Source organism: Pleurodeles waltl, chromosome 6 (genome assembly GCF_031143425.1).
Source record: "Pleurodeles waltl isolate 20211129_DDA chromosome 6, aPleWal1.hap1.20221129, whole genome shotgun sequence".
Taxonomy (NCBI): Eukaryota; Metazoa; Chordata; class Amphibia; order Caudata; family Salamandridae; genus Pleurodeles; species Pleurodeles waltl.
In genome coordinates this window covers 1,456,076,051-1,456,094,783 of record NC_090445.1, presented here as the reverse complement: position 1 = coordinate 1,456,094,783, position 18,733 = coordinate 1,456,076,051, and the positions used below count along the sequence as shown (strand labels likewise).

General features: G+C 43.4%; 1 protein-coding gene across 1 annotated transcript in view; it reads left to right on the top strand.

Moving 5' to 3' along the window:
• Positions 1 to 17,251: 17,251 nt before the first annotated feature.
• Positions 17,252 to 18,733, top strand: part of ARID5B (AT-rich interaction domain 5B) — a 407,941-nt gene continuing 406,459 nt past the window's right edge. The window contains exons 1-2 of the mRNA XM_069240914.1: positions 17,252 to 17,786; positions 18,097 to 18,354. Coding sequence (XP_069097015.1) covers positions 17,760 to 17,786; positions 18,097 to 18,354 — 285 coding nt within the window. The 5' untranslated portion in view covers positions 17,252 to 17,759. The remainder of the gene's footprint in view (positions 17,787 to 18,096; positions 18,355 to 18,733) is intronic.

Genomic DNA, 18,733 nt, shown 5'->3' with positions numbered 1-18,733 from the left:
CAGGATGGCACAGTGGGCAACCCACCCACTGTAGAGACTTGAGAGACTGTGGCTTTGCACTCCCCAGGATGGCACAGTGGGCAACCCACCCACTGTAGAGACTTGAGAGACTGTGGCTTTGCACTCCCCAGGATGGCATGGTGGGCAACCCACCCACTGTAGAGACTTGTGAGACTGTGGCTTTGCACTCCCCAGGATGGCACAGTGGCCATGGAGGCCCCTCGTGGATCTGGCGTCGTGGACTCATCTGGCTGAGGTGCCCCCCCTTCCCTTCCCCCTGAGGTGCCTGTAGTTTGGTATCTGATGCCCCTGCAGTGTTCTCTCCGTTGGAGGCAGGTATCCTGTGTGGGCTTTGCCCATGTGTTTTGGCCCAGTGGCCCATGAACAATGGCTGATACACATATCGGACTGGACAATTTATGTATATAAAGTTATTGATGTGTGATATATTTTATGCTCAGACTTACAATATAATTCTAAATTTATAATCATTTCCTTTTGTGTTTGCATTCTTCCGGGGGGTTTGGGGGGTAACTGTGATGTGTTGCTATGCATTGATGTGTGTGTTGTAGTGGGTGAGGGTGGGGGTGGGTGTGTCGCGTATGTGTGTCCCCGTAATATTTTCTCCTCCCCCCTCCCCTGTGTCGTAGGTGCAGTACTCACCGTTGTCTTCTGCGCCAGCGTTCGTGCTCCTGGTAGAGGAGCAGGAAGACAATGGCTGGTAGGATGTGGAGTTCGGGTTCCATGCTGTCCAGATTCCTCGTGGGGTGTACGGAGGTGGGCGTTTTCCGTTTTAAATGGCTGTTTCCGCCGTGTTTTTATCGGCGGGGCTACCGCCCCGGAAAAGGTGGCGGATTGGTGGGTTGTGATAGGGTGTGCAGTACGTTGTCTCCCGCCTGTCTGTTGGCGGTGACCGCCGCACTGTTTGTTTGTCCCGCCGTGGCGGGCGGTGTGTTAAAATGGCGATCTCTGTTGGCGGTTTCCGCCAGGGTCGGAATTGCATTTTTTTAACCGCCAACCTGTTGGCGGTTTTGCCGCCGCTTTAACACCGACCAGGGTTGGAATGACCCCCAGTAATCTTATTGAAAGTTTGCCAGTGGTTTCATAGTTTGTATTTCACAAAAAAGATGTCTAACTATGACTTTCCTGTAATTCCCAGTAGAACATTAATTTGTATGATGTTTAGCTTCTGTTAACAAATAGAAAGTTAAATAAAGCATTTGGCCTTTCTTTCAAAGCAGTAAAACCAAAACACTTTAACAATGACAGTGCTGCTCTTAGACCCTTACTCTGCACACCAGAAAATCTCACCCTTGTAGGTCCCTCCATATGCAAGCATCTATCAATTAATCATCCCCATTGTGTGAAAATAAACATTGTGAATGCAGAATCCTGTCAGCAAAAAGTTACAATGTCCCACATTGCATTTTAGTTTCTTCCTTTATATATGCCTTGTTAAACCTACTATAGTGGCAAGGTACTGCATAAAAAAACATTTTTAGAATGAATGCTTTAATTTACTTACAATGTTTTGCATTTAAAACTTGATTTATATGAATACACATTATTGCATATTATACCCAACAAATTCCGACTTTTCCCATAACATTGATAGACATGCAGAGTCTCAGGCAAACAAGGAATTCTCAACAGATGATGCATGAAGCTCAAATGTACTAAAATAAATTAATGATAAATGTACATGAAGAGCATCATGTTAAATAGTATTCTGCGTTGCTAGCTCAGAATACCAGTGTCATTTCACATTTACAGACCACTTGGCTTTCATCCTGGTGATTTGTAATTGTCCACCTTAATAGCAGTATAGGCCATTATTACTTTATATATATGTATATATATATATGCATATATATACATATATATATATATATATATGTATGTATATATATATATATATATATATATATATACATACATGGGGAGAGAGTAGTATGGGTAACTGTTTAATATGTTACAATATTACCATTGAGGGGTTCTGGTAACATCATAAACCACAAGTTTGAAGATCAAGTGGTTTGTAAAAGTCCATAGACTTCCAAGACAGCAATATCTGACCATAGTTCACGTGTTAGCCATTATATATTTTGATGTATTACATATTTATTTTGAAGTAGTTATCTTGAAAAAGTAGTTTTCTTCACATTGTATCTAGCAATTGCCACTGATTGCAATAATAATATTCAGATTTAACTTCCATTAATAAATTGTAGATAAAACAGAATAATGGTGGGGGCCAGATGGTTTATACGTTTCTGTAGCTGCAGTTTTCACCACATAATTATTGGCTACTGCAAATATAACCAGATCATTTGCCATATAATTTGAAAAATATGCACATTCCACAAAAAAATTGTTTCTTGCTAAAATCAATTAAAACACTATTTCCAGGGAATGTACCACATAAATATAATTCTTGATGCATAATTAGGACAACAACACCACGTAGTTTGGTCCTCCATGCAACAAAATCCTATTAGCCCAGAAAATGCTAAAACAAACTCTCAAATTAAACTGACATTGTTCCCACATTTCATAGTTGACTGTGAAATATGGATTTATTTACCACTGTATTTTGTGCAAGAAAAGCCCCCAATTATATATATATATATATATATATATATATAAAAAGTATACCTACTGTCGCCAGTAGGTATAGTTAGGACCTACTTGTCATAGAAAAAGTGTTTTGACTTGCCTGTATCTTTGGCACTGTTTCACAAATCTTCATAAAAGTTTCCAAAAGGAGTGCCCTCTTCGATCTTTTTGTGCATGGAAAGTTTTGGGGTGATCCAATAAGTGGGGGCCAAGAAAAAGTGAGTTTCCCATGTTAATCCCCATAGAGTCTTTAGACAATCCTGTAGCCAGAACTGCTGGATGGAATTTTATGACAAGACCGGAGGCTCCTATTATGCGTTTCTTTTCTTGCTTTATTTAATGAGCAGCAGTCAAGAAAACCACAAATCCCATAAGGCTTAACATCTGCAGCCAATGGGATTAAAAACGTAGTTCAAAACACACCAGAACCAATAGTCATCACGATATGCCATTGTGAAGTCACTTGACTGCAAGCAGCCCTCTTTTCTTGCTGCTGCAGTCGAGATAAGTCGTATTTTCTTTTATTCTTGCTACTTTTATTGTATACTGTTTGAATACTGTTGTTTTTAACAGCATATGGTATTGTTGCATTTATTATGTCCGACGGCAGGTTGCTGCATGTTCTTTTGGTGCTCCGGTCACTCGTTCACAGCGCTCCTGCTGTTTCGAGCTGAGCGCTTCACCTCTGACACCCGGTTTGTTTATCTTTAACGCGCGTCGCGCGCGCTCTGCATTCCAGACATTCCTTTGCCTCAGGCAGCAACCGTCATTCGGATTGCTCCTGAGGCGAGGACGTCGTGTGAAGAGCGCTTCGTGGAGACTTTCATTCTTTATCCAGAGCCACTTTCGTTGCTCTAATTCGAGGTTTACCTTACCATTAACCCCTTCTCTCCCCTGTTTTACAAAAAAAGACCCCGTTTTTTCCTGGCATAGTCTTGTTATCTTTCAAAAAAGAATATACAAATTTATTGCTATTTTGAATAATAAGCTGGCAGTTCTTTGAGTTACATAAAATATTTTTTATTAATATTAGACACCATGGAACCTGGCTCTTCCTCTATGGAGCAGGGTGTTTCCACTGAACTGGAAGATATGAGACATGAACTCTGTGATTTTATTGGAAGTTCTGTCCATCAGGCAGTATCTTCCTCATTACAAAAATTATCAAAGAATCTGGAGAACAATCTTTCTAATTTAATCTCCAAATCGGCCCAGACTGCGGGGGAAAGCAGTAAGCGTCCACCAACAAAGCCAGGTATGGGGACGCAAATGGAAGGTGAGACCATCACACGCACGCCAGAGGACGCGGTTCCTCACAAGGCTCCTGCCAAGGAGTATAACAATATGGCCTCAAAATCTTCTTTAAAACGAAAATTTAAGGAACGTAATGTTCTCCCTGTTATTTCTCCAGTTATTCAGGATACAGACGAGGATATGCCTGATGTAGATTCAGATTCATATATATCTGACAAAGACGATGATGATTCCTTTTCCATTCCTCCTCCTAAAAAATCAAAAATAGCCTCTGCTACCCCTTCTCTTTCCGACTCAGAAGGGTTTCCTATGTTCGATCCCTCTCAAATTCATCACCCTAATACTACTGAGTGGTTTCCAGCTGACCATGTGGGTCGTTATGTGGCACAGAAATTATTTTCACCTCTAGACAAAAAAACTAGATCTAAATTAAAGTCAGAATGCCCTCGTCCTGTGCTTTCTAACAAGGCCACTATTACCCCTACCATTGACCAAAAAATGTTGACTTTCTTCACCAAACAAGGTAAAGACCCTCGCAAGGGCGTGGACAAAGCATGGTCCTCTTGTCAGGACAAACTCTTAAACATTACGGGTCCACTTACTAGGATTTTTGATCTTGTCGAATCAGCCAGACTAGAGGGTTCCTTCCTGGACCCAGAGGAATTATCATTATGGGTTCAACGTTGTTTCTGCCTTCTGGGAAATGCAATTCTTCCTTTATACACGAGAGGCGTAAAGGCCTACTTATCAAACTAGACCCCAAACTCATAAATTTGGCAACCGTTCAACCTCAGCTTCAATCAGATGGACAACTTTTTGGAGATTCCTTCATAAAAGACCTCAGCAAATACGTTGCTACTTTTACCTCATTAGACAAAGCCCAACAGTCGATGAGGAAAATGTTTCACCAACGGGTTTTTGCCAGGGGTCGTTTTACCGGCCACGGATTCGCCAATCAAGGCTCCAGAGGTTATTACAGTTCCTACCAGCAGGACTTCAGACCTCAATTCTACCCCCAACGTGGCAGAGGATACCGTTCCAGGTCCGCCAGACATTCCAGAGCCGCCAACCCAACAGGTAAGCCTTCTAGTCGTTTCTTTCCCGACAGGAGGTCGAATTTCCCATTTTCTGTCAAATTGGCAATCAATAACAGCAGATGCTTGGGTGTTAAACCCGCTTCTAGGTTACAAAATAGAACTTTATTCTACTCCGGTGCAAACTTTTTTCCAAGCTCCTCCCCATTTTTCCACAGAAATGGTTCATCTAATATCTCTAGAAGTAGACACACTGTTACAGAAACAAGTGATTGCACCCACTCTTCCCCTTTCATCGGGATTTATCAGCCCAATTTTTCTTGTTCAAAAGAAGAACAAAAAGATGCGTCCAGTCATCAACCTAAAACATTTCAACCGGTTCATAGTATACCGGCATTTCAAAATGAAAACAATTCTCCATCTCAGAGACATACTCCTTCAGAACGACTGGATGGTCAGGCTGGATCTACAGGACGCTTACTTGGTGGTTCCTGTTCATCCAGAATGCAGAAAATTTCTTCAATTTCAGTGGTTGGACAAAATGTATCACTTTACCTCTCTGCCCTTCCGTCTATCGTCAGCCCCATGGTGTTTTACCAAACTCATGAAGCCCGTAGTAGCCTTTCTAAGAGCTCAGGGGATAAGATTATTAATTTACCTAGACGATATCCTCATACTAAGTCAGTCGTCACAAACTCTCCTAGTCCACTTACAAACAACTTGCACTCTGTTGGAAGACTTGGGTTTTATAATAAACAGAGAAAAATCCCTCCTTATACCCTCCCAAATCGTAGAATTCCTGGGATTTCAAATCAACTCTCTCTCAGCTACCCTTCTTCTACCCTCGTCAAAAATAAAATCAGAAATTTTGCAAATTCTCCGCAATGCCCTCATTTCCCTCCGAACTCTAGCCCGAATTGTAGGTCTCCTCTCCTCCTCTATCCAAGCAATTTTTCCGGGCCCCCTTCACTACCGTTCACTTCAAAGATTGAAGATTCAACACCTGAGAAAGGGGCTTTCGTATTCCGATCTCGTCCCTTTAGACATAGAGTCTCGCACAGAGCTTCAATGGTGGATAGACCATTTGGACGCTTGGAACGGGAAAAGTATCTTTCCATCAGCCCCAGATCTTGTGTTAGAATCCGATGCAAGTCATCTAGGCTGGGGAGCCCGTTGTGGACCCATCTCGACTGGAGGTACATGGTCAAGCGAGGAGTCCAAATTGCACATCAATTGTTTAGAGATGCTTGCAGGCTCCTTTGCAATCAGAAGTCTGGCAAAGCACAAAGTACATTGTGCAATCCTTCTCAGGATGGACAATATATCAGCGGTCAGATATATAAACCATCTTGGGGGTACAAAATCCAAACCTTTGGCAGACCTAGCCAAGAGTGTTTGGGAGTTTTGCCTCTCAAACCATCTTTCGGTACATGCAGAGTATCTTCCTGGAGCTCTCAACACGGTGGCAGATTGGCATTCTCGTCACCTTCGAGACTCCAGCGATTGGAGACTCCATCCTTCCGTGTTTCACAACACTCAATCCTTATGGGGCCCGTTCTCCATAGACCTTTTTGCATCCCGACTCAACACACAACTCCCTCAATTTTACAGCTGGCGTCCAGATCCCTTAGCCTTAGCATCAGATGCTTTCTCACAAGACTGGTCTCATTCCCTCAACTACCCCTTTCCCCCTTTCATAATGATCAACAGGGTCCTAGCTCAGGCCAGACGTCAACACGCCTCTCTCTATCTTAAAGTCCAGTTTTGGCAATCCCAAATTTGGTTTCCCACTCTTTTGGAACTGTCAATAGATTTTCCCTTGTTAATTCCATCCTTTCCGGATCTGCTACTAGACCCTCTTCAACGTTCTCATCCTCTTATTCTGAACAATATCCTAACCATATCCGCTTGGAAAATTTCAGGGGTCCCCAATCTTCCCCCGTCATTTCGGCAGAAGCTTCCCATTATATCTCAAACTCCTTGGCCCCAGGCACCAAAAAAGCCTACAAGGCAGCCTGGTCTCTATGGGACTGCTGGTGTGTGGGAAGACAAATTAATCCCTTTTCAGCAGATGTGATCTTTGTCGTACAATTTTTTGCCTCAGAAGCCAGCAAAGGTAAAGCATTTCGCACTATCAATCTTTACAGATCTGCTATTTCTTCCAACCATATTCATGTTCATGGGAAACCGGTAGGCGAACACCCGTTGGTATGTAGATTATTAAAGGGAATAAAATTTTCCAAACCTCCGCTACCAAAGTACAATCAATTGTGGGATGTTAATATTGTTTTGAAATATTTGATTGCATTACCAGATAATTCAAGTTTATCATTAAAGCTTTTATCTGCCAAATTGACAATGTTATTATGCTTCGTTTCTATTAAACGTTTATCAGATGTTAAGGCTTTGGACGTCTCCAACCGTCAATTCACCCCGTCTGGAGTGTTGTTTTCAGTTGTACGACGTACCAAGACCAATTTGTTGTCAGTCTTTTATCCTTATTTTCTGCTTCAACCAAAATTGTGTGTGGGACAGTGTCTCAAAGTTTACGAACATAGGACCGCAGATTTGAGAACATCCTCCTCCCAACTTCTCATATCTTTCAGGAAACCCTATCACCCGGTTTCTTCTGCTACGTTAGCCCGTTGGGTAAGAATGATTATGTCCCTGGCTGGTATTGATGTTTCCAAATTCGGGGCCCACTCCTCTAGGGGGGCTATGGCTTCCAAAGCTTTCTGGGTGGGATCTCGTTTGGAGTATATTCTGAAATCTGCGGATTGGTCCAATGATAATACTTTTAGAGTATTTTATTGCAAACCGATTGATAATGCTTCATTGAGCGTGATTAATATGCTTTAAACTCGCATAATAGGAGCCTCCGGTCTTGTCATAAAATGTAGATTTTCCTAGTCTATGACGGAAAGTCTTAATTTTATTAAAGACACGGAGGCGAGTATTATCCCACCTCTTGTATAACTTTATTTATCCCTCCCTTTCTCTAGTTCCGGCCTCGACCACTCAGACAACGTCTTAATCGGATCTCGTCAGACCATCCAATCAGTTCGCTTCCTTCACGATTTGGATCGTCTCTGTCGGTTTGCCCGGACCATTCTTTCCTCGGCAAGCTTCTAGACTTTTTCTCAGATGTGTTCGCTTTCCTCATGGCACTGTTTATTCTTTGCTTATTACTTCCTTTGTTCACTGTTAACTGACTTCATTCGCAAGAAAAGAGGGCTGCTTGCAGTCAAGTGACGTCACAATGGCATATTGTGATGACTATTGGTTCTGGTGTGTTTTGAACTACGTTTTTAATCCCATTGGCTGCAGATGTTTAGCCTTATGGGATTTGTGGTTTTCTTGACTGCTGCTCATTAAATAAAGCAAGAAAAGAAACGCATAATACTCGCCTCCGTGTCTTTAATAAAATTAAGACTTTCCGTCATAGACTAGGAAAATCTACATTATACCAAATTTGACTGAAAGGTAGCTTTTGGTCCAGAGATTATGCTTTTTAGGGTCATTTTGTGAAATGTCCCTCCTTTGTGTGCTGAGTTTCCTCCGAGGCGATTTCACTAAGTGAACTTCTTCTTTGGCCATCACACTACGCCACACTTTCTCCTGTTACAGCATGTGATGGCCCCCTCCTTCGGTTTTGGTTTGCCTTTCATCCCAGCCACGATCCTCTCTAGACATTCACACAGGGAGCTAATAACTCTCACGCTCATGGCAGCCATGGTTCTTTGAATTGATTTGCTTCTGTCAACTGTTTTTCTTTTTCTTTTCGGAGGCGAGTATTATGCGTTTCTTTTCTTGCTTTATTTAATGAGCAGCAGTCAAGAAAACCACAAATCCCATAAGGCTAAACATCTGCAGCCAATGGGATTAAAAACGTAGTTCAAAACACACCAGAACCAATAGTCATCACGATATGCCATTGTGACGTCACTTGACTGCAAGCAGCCCTCTTTTCTTGCGAATGAAGTCAGTTAACAGTGAACAAAGGGAGTAATAAGCAAAGAATAAACAGTGCCATGAGGAAAGCGAACACATCTGAGAAAAAGTCTAGAAGCTTGCCGAGGAAAGAATGGTCCGGGCAAACCGACAGAGACGATCCAAATCGTGAAGGAAGCGAACTGATTGGATGGTCTGACGAGATCCGATTAAGACGTTGTCTGAGTGGTCGAGGCCGGAACTAGAGAAAGGGAGGGATAAATAAAGTTATACAAGAGGTGGGATAATACTCGCCTCCGTGTCTTTAATAAAATTAAGACTTTCCGTCATAGACTAGGAAAATCTACATTATACCAAATTTGACTGAAAGGTAGCTTTTGGTCCAGAGATTATGCTTTTTAGGGTCATTTTGTGAAATGTCCCTCCTTTGTGTGCTGAGTTTCCTCCGAGGCGATTTCACTAAGTGAACTTCTTCTTTGGCCATCACACTACGCCACACTTTCTCCTGTTACAGCATGTGATGGCCCCCTCCTTCGGTTTTGGTTTGCCTTTCATCCCAGCCACGATCCTCTCTAGACATTCACACAGGGAGCTAATAACTCTCACGCTCATGGCAGCCATGGTTCTTTGAATTGATTTGCTTCTGTCAACTGTTTTTCTTTTTCTTTTCAATTTATGTGGCAAGAAAAGTCCAGTTAGGAATTTACAACGCTAATAGCTCTAAGTCTAGTGAACGCAATTCCATTTGCATTGCAAATGCTTCTTGTTATTTGTTGTAAATCAATTCAATAGTTTTAGAGACATTAAAGGAAAATCAAATTTGTATATCTAAGATTGTGAAGAATCACAAATGGTCTCACAGACCCACTAAAACTCTCACGCACCCACTCACAGAGCCACTCAGATACTCACACACCCACTCACAGACCCACTGAGACACTCATGCACCCACTCACAGACCCACTCAGACCCTTACGCACCCACTCAGAGACCCACTCAAACACTAATGCACCTACTCACAGACCCACTCAGACACTGTTACACCCACTCACAGACCCACTCAGATCATCACACATCCCGTCAGAAAACCACTCAGACCTTCACACACCGACTCTCATACCCAGACAGACACTCTCTCACCCAGAAACACCCTCTCACACCTATTCTCACACCCAGAGATGCAGGCCATTCGACTGTGCATGGACAGCCCCCACTGTGCATGGCTGAAGGCAGTGCGTGGTGGTGGTTGGATTCATGTATAGTAATTAAAATTACTAGTCATTATTTAACAATTGCCATGATGACTAATGGAGATACAATCTTTTTAGTTTGAGTATTTTTGTAAAGTATAGTATGTCTTTTATGTTTAGTTTGGTTTATGTATTTATTTCCAAGGGTAATCAGCAAAAATGTAACTTGAGAGAGGCTTCTCGGTAATCCAAAATGTGTCAGGAGCGTGACATTGAATAAACTTATGGTGAATCCGGCTATACACATATATATATATATATATATATATATATATATATATATATATATATACCTAGTGGCGGTCGCCACTAGGTAGTTATAGTTAGGTCCTAGTTTCTATATAAAAAGGATTTGTTTACTTATCTATATCTTTGGTGCTACTTGACAAATCTTCACGAAACTTTCCAAAAAACTTTGCCAGTAGGGTCAGGTGCTGTCTGGGAAAGTTTTGAGGTGATCCTTCCAGGAGGGACTGAAAAAAAGGGGAGGTACCAAAACACATTTTCCCCATTCATTTTTCCACAGGGGCTTTCAACAGCGATAGCACCGAAACTACTGGACGGAATTAAAACAAATTTGGCAGAAAGGTAGGTCTTGGTCCACAAAGAGTGTTTTTTTTTGTTTTGGTGTAATTACGTTCAGAATTTTTAGAGAAATTAAGGGTAAAACAGTTTCGTAAATCTAGGGAGGCAAAGGATTCATGACCCGTCCCGATCTCGTGCTGAGGTCTGGTTGGCTGACAACACTTTAACAAGGAAGCTGTTGAAGTGTTGGCAGCGATTTTGGGACTCAGCTGAAGCCGAGTCCCAGAAAAATGGTATAAAATAAAGAAAAGGGGCCAGGGTATGAACACACTGACCCCTTAGCTCTGGTGGTGGGGTCCGAAAGAGAACCCACAGAGCTAAAAAGCATTTGTTTTTTTATTTTACGGCTGGAGTCGTAGTGGATCATTGGAACCGCAGTAAAAAAAAAATGTAAAATGAAGGGCGGATTCCCGCGTTTCGTTATTATAAAACCTCCAGGTAGGCCAAGTTCTGGGGGCATTCTTATTGTAATGCGCAGGGAGACGTCTGGCCCCCTCCTGCTTCCCAAGGGGCCGTCACCTCCACGGGGCATTAATGAAAGTAAACATGAGAAGCAGCCTGGCCCCTGTGCCCTGGGGATCACCACTTCCCGAGGCTTGGTAAATATTTAGGACGTGGGGGGGTGAGCAGCCCACCCGCAGCCCCAGTGATCACCACCTCACCTGGGCTATAGTTGTTGGAGGGGGACTGTAGCCACGGTGGTGGGTGGATTAACACATAGTAATAAAAATGACTTTATGTTAACAAAAAACATAGAAATTCACTGAAAAAAACAAAGGTTACAGGGACGTTATAGTTAGGAAATAGAATTTTATAAAGACATAGAAATTCACTTTAAAAAAACAAAGGTTACAGGGAAGTTATAGTTAAACTCACATTTTAAATCTACGAAACTACAGAAATTCACCCAGTTATAGTTAAAGTTACCTCAAGTAACCATAACTTGTGCCCTGAGGTAACTATAACTCGCGCCCTCGCCATGCACAGCTATTTACCTCACAAATTACGGCACTCATGACATCTTTGATAATTTCATTGATAATAGCAACGTAATATTTGCAGTAAAATTTTTGACAAAAAAACTGTGCATGGTGGGAGAAAGTTATAGTTACCTTAGGGCCCGAGTTATAGTTACTTGAGGTAACTCTAACTATAATTGGTTTCGCACTTTTAAAATATGAGCCTAACTATAACATCCCTGTAGCCTTGGGTTGTGTAAGTGAATATATATATATATATATATATATATATATATATATATATATATATACACATATATATATATATATATATACATACATATATTTATATATGTTCACTAAAAAAAGATTAAAGTGGGTAATGTAATTAGGTGTTTAATGAATACAAAAATTAATGTTTAAAAAACAGAAAACAATGAAATTCACCAGCTATAATTACTGAGATAATTATAACTTGTGCTATGCCGTGCACTGCTTAAGACCTGAAATATTATATTACTTGTGATATGCTAAATAACAACATTGATGACATCATCCAACCTAATGGTCCTCAAATTATTCTATAGATGGTCAAATCGTTTTGTAAAACATAGTAGGCAGTAAATGGACCACGAACATATACTACATAAATTGACTACATGTGTATGTGTAAAAAATAAACACAGTGTAGTACTGGAAACAATTACGATTCAGTATGGTAAAAGTTAAATTGTGCACAATTTCGCTACCAGAGACATTTTAAGTACTTCATTTAAACAAGGTATTGACTGAAGACAACTAGTGTGAGTTGCAGATATACGTTTTAAATAAGTTGTAGATTAATTCAAAATCCTGTCACCAAAACCTGAGCTAAAACCAAAACTTCTCCTTACAAAACATTATTCACCTGTGGATTTCTGTGCACATACTAAAGTTGAGGAGTTCTCATGTAGTGCTATCAACAATTTCTAAATAGACTAGAAAGTTATAAAGTGCAGATATGTATTTGCATAAATTCACAAAAATGTGTGAGACATTAAACATTATTGTAGAAGGTGCCATTCTGTAGGTGACTTGAAGATGGTTCATGTCACAGCATCACTATAGTAATTGTTAAAATAATATACAGCGTTTTGCTAATATCAGGAATCTGTGCAGGTTACTTTTACATACTTGTACACAGGATTCTACATAGGACCTGGGAGGTGCGAGGGGAGGTGAGGGAGAGAGAGAGTACTTTATTGCTTAGTTAATAAGAAAATCGCAAAACGTCATATACGTAAATTTTACTATAAATAAATAAATGCATACAGAAATAAATGAGCAGATATAAACGACTGTGTGGGGTGAAAGCATATACTTGCGAGGAGGTATGGTTGCTGCAACTATGTCAAGGCCATGCGACTAGTGAGGGGGCATCTGTGATGGAAGAGTAAGGATGAGGGGCACCTGGATGCGAGTGTACAGAGGGAAGGGCTGTGAGTTCTTTGTAAGCTTTGAACAATGCACTGTGTGTGGAAACCTGGCTTCCAAGAGTGTGAGTGATTTTGTGACTCTTGGGCCTATAGGTGCGCGTGATTACCGATGGTTGGGTGGAGAGTGTGCGTGGATGTCAGGAGTGTGTGAAAAGGGAATTCTCGTCACTCCAGCAACTCCTCTATTCAGGAATATAATCGTGTGTGACGTGCTTGATTACTTCACTGGTGATTTCGTGACATCACCAATCGTCACTGATGATGTCACTTGTGGTGGTCTGCCACACATATATAATTACGAGTACACTCACGCGCTGCTTCTGGTTGTGTGAACGCACCGTGCTTTATCTGAGTGTATCATATGGTTTGGTATTGAAGATCATATTTCCCCTTGCAACAATACATTGTATCATGGTTTACCTTCACAGTAAGATATAGACAGAATGCATTTTGTTCATTATTAAATCATAATATCGGTGCACTGGTGAGTGGCCTAATTGGAAAGACAAAGATACATGGCCTGCGAACGAGAGAAGAGCTCTGTAGTACAGACCCCCATATCTTCATTACGTGAACAGGAACTGACGTGTCTGACATGTTGATGAAGATTACTGGGCAATTTGTTGTCCCTGTTCTGATCTCTGTCGCTGAGAGTGTAAGCTTTTATGTGGAGGGGCCAATAAAAAATGTCACCCGTAGCATTTTGTAGATCTGCTCAAGCAATTCTATAATCGACAGGAAAAAAAACTTGCAATTATATTTTCAGGCGTCACGCGGTCTCATGTAGCAATTAGCAGATATACTGCTGAGTAAACCTCTGAAACATAAAAGGTGTGTGCTTGGTTGCCTTCTTTACCTAAACGTGTCTAATTTCTCACCCTATTAATTTCAGTGCTTTCGCTTACTGCGGAATTCGCATATTTGCAACAGATGTGGCAGCACAATTTTCACAAACAACATTGTGAAAAGTCTGGACAAAGTGTCCCTTTGGATGTGCGCTTAATACCAGTGTCTTAGCAAGGATGTCATAGCGCTAAGACACACCACCCCGTCCCTAGCTAGGTAGCAAAATAATGCCACAATTAGGTGTAGAAGGCCGCTCAAAACAAGGGACGTGGTGCCACTGCACCTGCTGGATTATGAATAGCTACATCCCTGCCTAACACTCTTTGCGTCTGGTATTTGTTGAAAAAAAAATAACGGGGGGTCGTCAAATCATTATTAAATTATGTCGATTATCCTGAAAGCGACATTCCGTAGCCCTCCTGGAGCCACTTCATGCTCTAGTGGACAACCGACGCCATTGCTCTGCTGGTTGGAAAAGCCCCGGATGCTCGGCCCTGCTGCACGGTTCAATCTGTTGCCGAGTGTTTAGTTTGCGTTAGTCGAGGCCTGCAAGCCTCCGTTCCCCTGGGTGTCGGTGCCTGATGTCTTACATCTGCTCTGTGATTGATGGGGCCTTGAATACACGTTATTACCCTCTCGCAAGCAGAAATCAAACAGGCTATTAACTGCATTACTTCAAAGGGCTGTTTCAATACAATCTACTTATCTTAATTGAAACTTTCTTTGTGGGGGTAGTTGCTGAAGCAGATAGAGGACACGGTGCGCAGTACACATGCACTGAAATGATGCATATATTAAAGATGGGGCGTGCATCATGTTTTTTTTTCCTGAACTTTGAGGGGAACAGCTGAAAGGAACTGTGCACCCTGTGGCGTGCCAATATCTTAGTAACAGCATTGGCCGTTTGAATTTAATTGCGCAATCGCAGATGTTGAAACACAGACAGTACTCAAGGTCCTGAACAACTTAAAATACGTATATTTTCTCAAAAATTGATAACTCCCGCGTGTTACCCGCATTACACGAGGCGGTGTTTCCAGCAAAACATCAGAGAGGCATCGGTGGGTCTCAGTTCCCACTCTGACAGTCAGCTGCTGATATGAAAAATCTGTCGGGAAATACAGCTCGCTTAATGCCATATATTACTTACGCCTGGGATGCCCTCGGGCTCTCGGTTGAGGTTTCCTGCACAAAAGGTTGCAGCATTTGATACAGGAAACTGACTCATTTCGAGTCTACAATAGCAAGTTAAAATGTTATGTAAAGTTTTTTTTTTCAGCGACCCCTCTTTCTCATCTGAGTAATGTGTACGTTTACTTCTCGCACATGTGGATACGGCCATTAAATGCTGAGTGACATTTACAGTTGGAACCCTGATTAAAGCACAGGAGTGCCTACATCTGTGTGTCCACAGTGAATATGGGCTATAATTTTCTTAAGTAGCAGATGTTTATTAAATACAAAGATCTGCCAGACATAGAGTCACATAATGAAAGGGGCTCTTAGATCATAATTTTTCTTTTCAGCCTGCTATAAAACAATGCCAATTACTGTTTACTGTCTCTCTTACTTTGCAAGGTTTTCAATGTTGTTTCCAGTAAATAGGGAAAACAGCTTTAACCGGCTTGGAGGAAATCTCTTCTTTTGTTTGCGAGCTTTATTACTTTCAGTAATTTGATGCCCTGCAATTTTCTTTTGATTACCTCTTCACTTGGGAAGAAACAAGACAGATCTTGCCTCTGTTTCAGCCCTGTTTGGAAAAAAAAATACTAATACCTTGTAACCCAGAGACATTCAATTCTATTTCAATCACTCCGAAAAATAACTACATGCATTATTCAAAATATATTAATAAATGGGCGCTTTGAAGTACCAGGAATGTGTTCCTTTTCGGTTGCATTAGCTCCAGTCTCGTGCGGATAATTTTCATTAAAGTAATCCTGTTTCAGCTGGAGGCAGCGACTAGAGGTGAAACATTGCGAAAGCGATAAAAATAGCTTCCTGGTAATTTCAACATCCTGTGATTTTATCGTAGATCGGTTTTCAACTGTCATACTTTACAGGCCCAGTTCCCCATGGGTAACATGTTGATTTGGATCCGTGCCAGGCTCCCTTCTCTCCTTTCTGCCTTGCCAAGAACACTCGATCCACAGCCCCTTACCAAAGAGAACTGAGGAAATGTTAGTTAGGGCGTAGCTGCCATTGGTGCAGTGGCACCGGGGCCCTGAGTCCATATGGGCCCGTTTACCTTGATAACTGCTGTACTTTTACTACAATAGCAGTCAGGGTCGGCAGTTGTCTTGCTTGCACCAGGACCCACGGTATCCTAGCTACCTACTGCTCGCAAGGGGTTCTAGAGATGTGATGTCCCCTAGGTGCCCTTAGTATTCTGTGCCCTCTGCTACCAGAGTTTGAATACAAGAGAAGCCACGACGCACCCACACATAGACCCGAAACACTCAATATTTAAATATTCACATTTACATTTCTTGCAATGTCCGAGTGGGCGTGGGGGAGGGGGGAGGGGTCGTCTGTCCCTCCTTCACACCCACTTTTCAACAGTTTAATTTTCTAGCTTTGTTTGGCAGCTGACTAGAGGGATACTCGTGAGGCGGCTGCCACATTCGCAGTCTGGCTTCTTTCTCTCCTCGGAGTGTAGGAGGAAGGCGTCGCCGGTACTGTACATGTTCATGATATTTCCGGACTCCATCAACAGCCTGAGCATGTCCAGGTGTAGCACAGTGATCTACTACATGGTGAAACTTAGCAGGCCTTGTTCAAGTACTTGAAGAAATAAGCACGTCTTTCCTTCACTGGAAAAGCGGTAAAATTAGGCACTAGTCGCTGTTTTGAATAGTTTACAGGGCTGAACACAGCTCAGCATATGACCCTCTTCCACTTCAACCTGTAACCCAGTGCCCGGCTGCTCCTCGCAGCACGCGCACGCACCTCGTGACCCTCTGCAGCCGGTGACCCTATTTACCACCTCCTCCTTATGTCACTCATTCGTACCGTATACTTGAGCAACTGCTGCTCCTCCGTGTATGCATGAACCATCCCTATCCTCGTTCCTAAATATATGCAGTTGGCCCTTAAACACTGTTCGCGAATCCACTCGATTATTTATACTATCACAATATTAGGCGCCCGCATTAATGCATTGGTATAATTATCCCCTGTGGTAATAATGTTCGCACGAATGATTGAGCCCACACAAGGCTGCAATGTGTAATGCATCAGAGCTGTGCTGGGGGGAGCGCAAGTAAAGCGGGAGCCCTGCCAGAGCCTCTGCCGCCGCTGCAGGAAATGCTCTTTATATCAGATATATACAAGCAGGTCCTGGCAGGGAGGTACACGACGAGAGCGGAAAACAAGCTGGCAAAAATACAAAACGCAGCCCAGCGAGCCCGGACCGGTCGCTGCTGAGACCCTGGTGGACCTCTCTGCAACGACTCGCCTATTATTTTATTTTGTATTTGCCGTCTGCCCCTTCAGCGCCCTGAAAGAGCCTGCTGAGGGTCTCCGGTGCACGCACGCCCGCTACTCCGCCCAGGGCACGTTCTCCTCTCTGCACGGATTAAGCCGCCCGGTTCGTGCTCGGGTCTGAGCACGGGGCTCGGTGGGGTTCCACCCGTGGCCCTCTCGCCTCCAGCCGGGGCTCAGAGGTGATACCGAGCTCGCGGCAGCCCACGGCGCCCTCCCCTGCCAGGACCTCCCGCGCCGTCCATTCAAGCCAACAAGTTTTGCGAGAGAATGTTATGAGTTCAATGCGCTGAGCGGAGCCGCGAGATGGAGGAGCGGGGCTCCGCGCTGCAGGTAAGAGGCAGGGGAGGCTCCGCTCGCACCCGGGGCAGGGATGGGGGGGCCGGCTGAGAGCTCGCGGGCAGGACCGGCAGCAACTCCCAGGCCGGGGGACCCGATCTGTGCCAGGAAGAATTCCTTGACACACGTCCCGTGCCCTGCCGCTCACCCCTGGCCCCGGCGGGACGGGCAGCCGGCTGCGTACCCAAGGTTTCAGGGGCGCGGCTGACCCCAGGAGCTGCCCGGGCAGAGTGCCATTAACACGCGTGGGGGCCGTTATCACCTCTTAGCGCCTGATCCTGCTTTATTTCTCGCCCTTTTGCAGTGGGTCGGCTCCCCTTGCGGGTCGCACGGATCGTACACCTTCTACAAGGCTTTCCAGTGCCGCTTGGAGGGCAGAGCCAGGATCCTGTGCCTGGGCGACTTCTTCCCGGTGCGGTGCCAGCCCGGGGGGCACCAGGTCTGCATCGCGGAGCTGCAGCTGCTGTGGGAGGAGAGGACCAACGGGCAGCTCCTGTCCAGCTCCAAGCTGTACTTCCTGCCTGAAGACACTCCGAGGGGCCGGAGCAGCGAGCACGGCCAGGTAGGGGGCGTTATTGAAGGACAGAGCCGGCTGGCAACCTGGGTGAACCAGCCCCGAGGGTTCCAGTGCCAGAGGTGTGGATGATGGCTGTGTCTGTGTGTGTCAGTGAGCACATGCTAGTTTATTTATTCTGTCATTATTGCTCGATGAACCTGAGTTGTATCTGCTTCTTTTATGAACGTTTTCCTTTTGTACAGGAGGGTAATTGATTTCATTCACATTGGGTGTACTAATGCTGCGTTTGTCACGCGTCGTGAGCCACGGTGTACTCAATTAACACATACCTCTATTCATGTGCGTTTGTGTATATCTGTAGAACGTGTTTTCAAGTGACTCTGTGATCAACGGCGGAAATTGTGAAATGGCCTCTCGCAAGAGA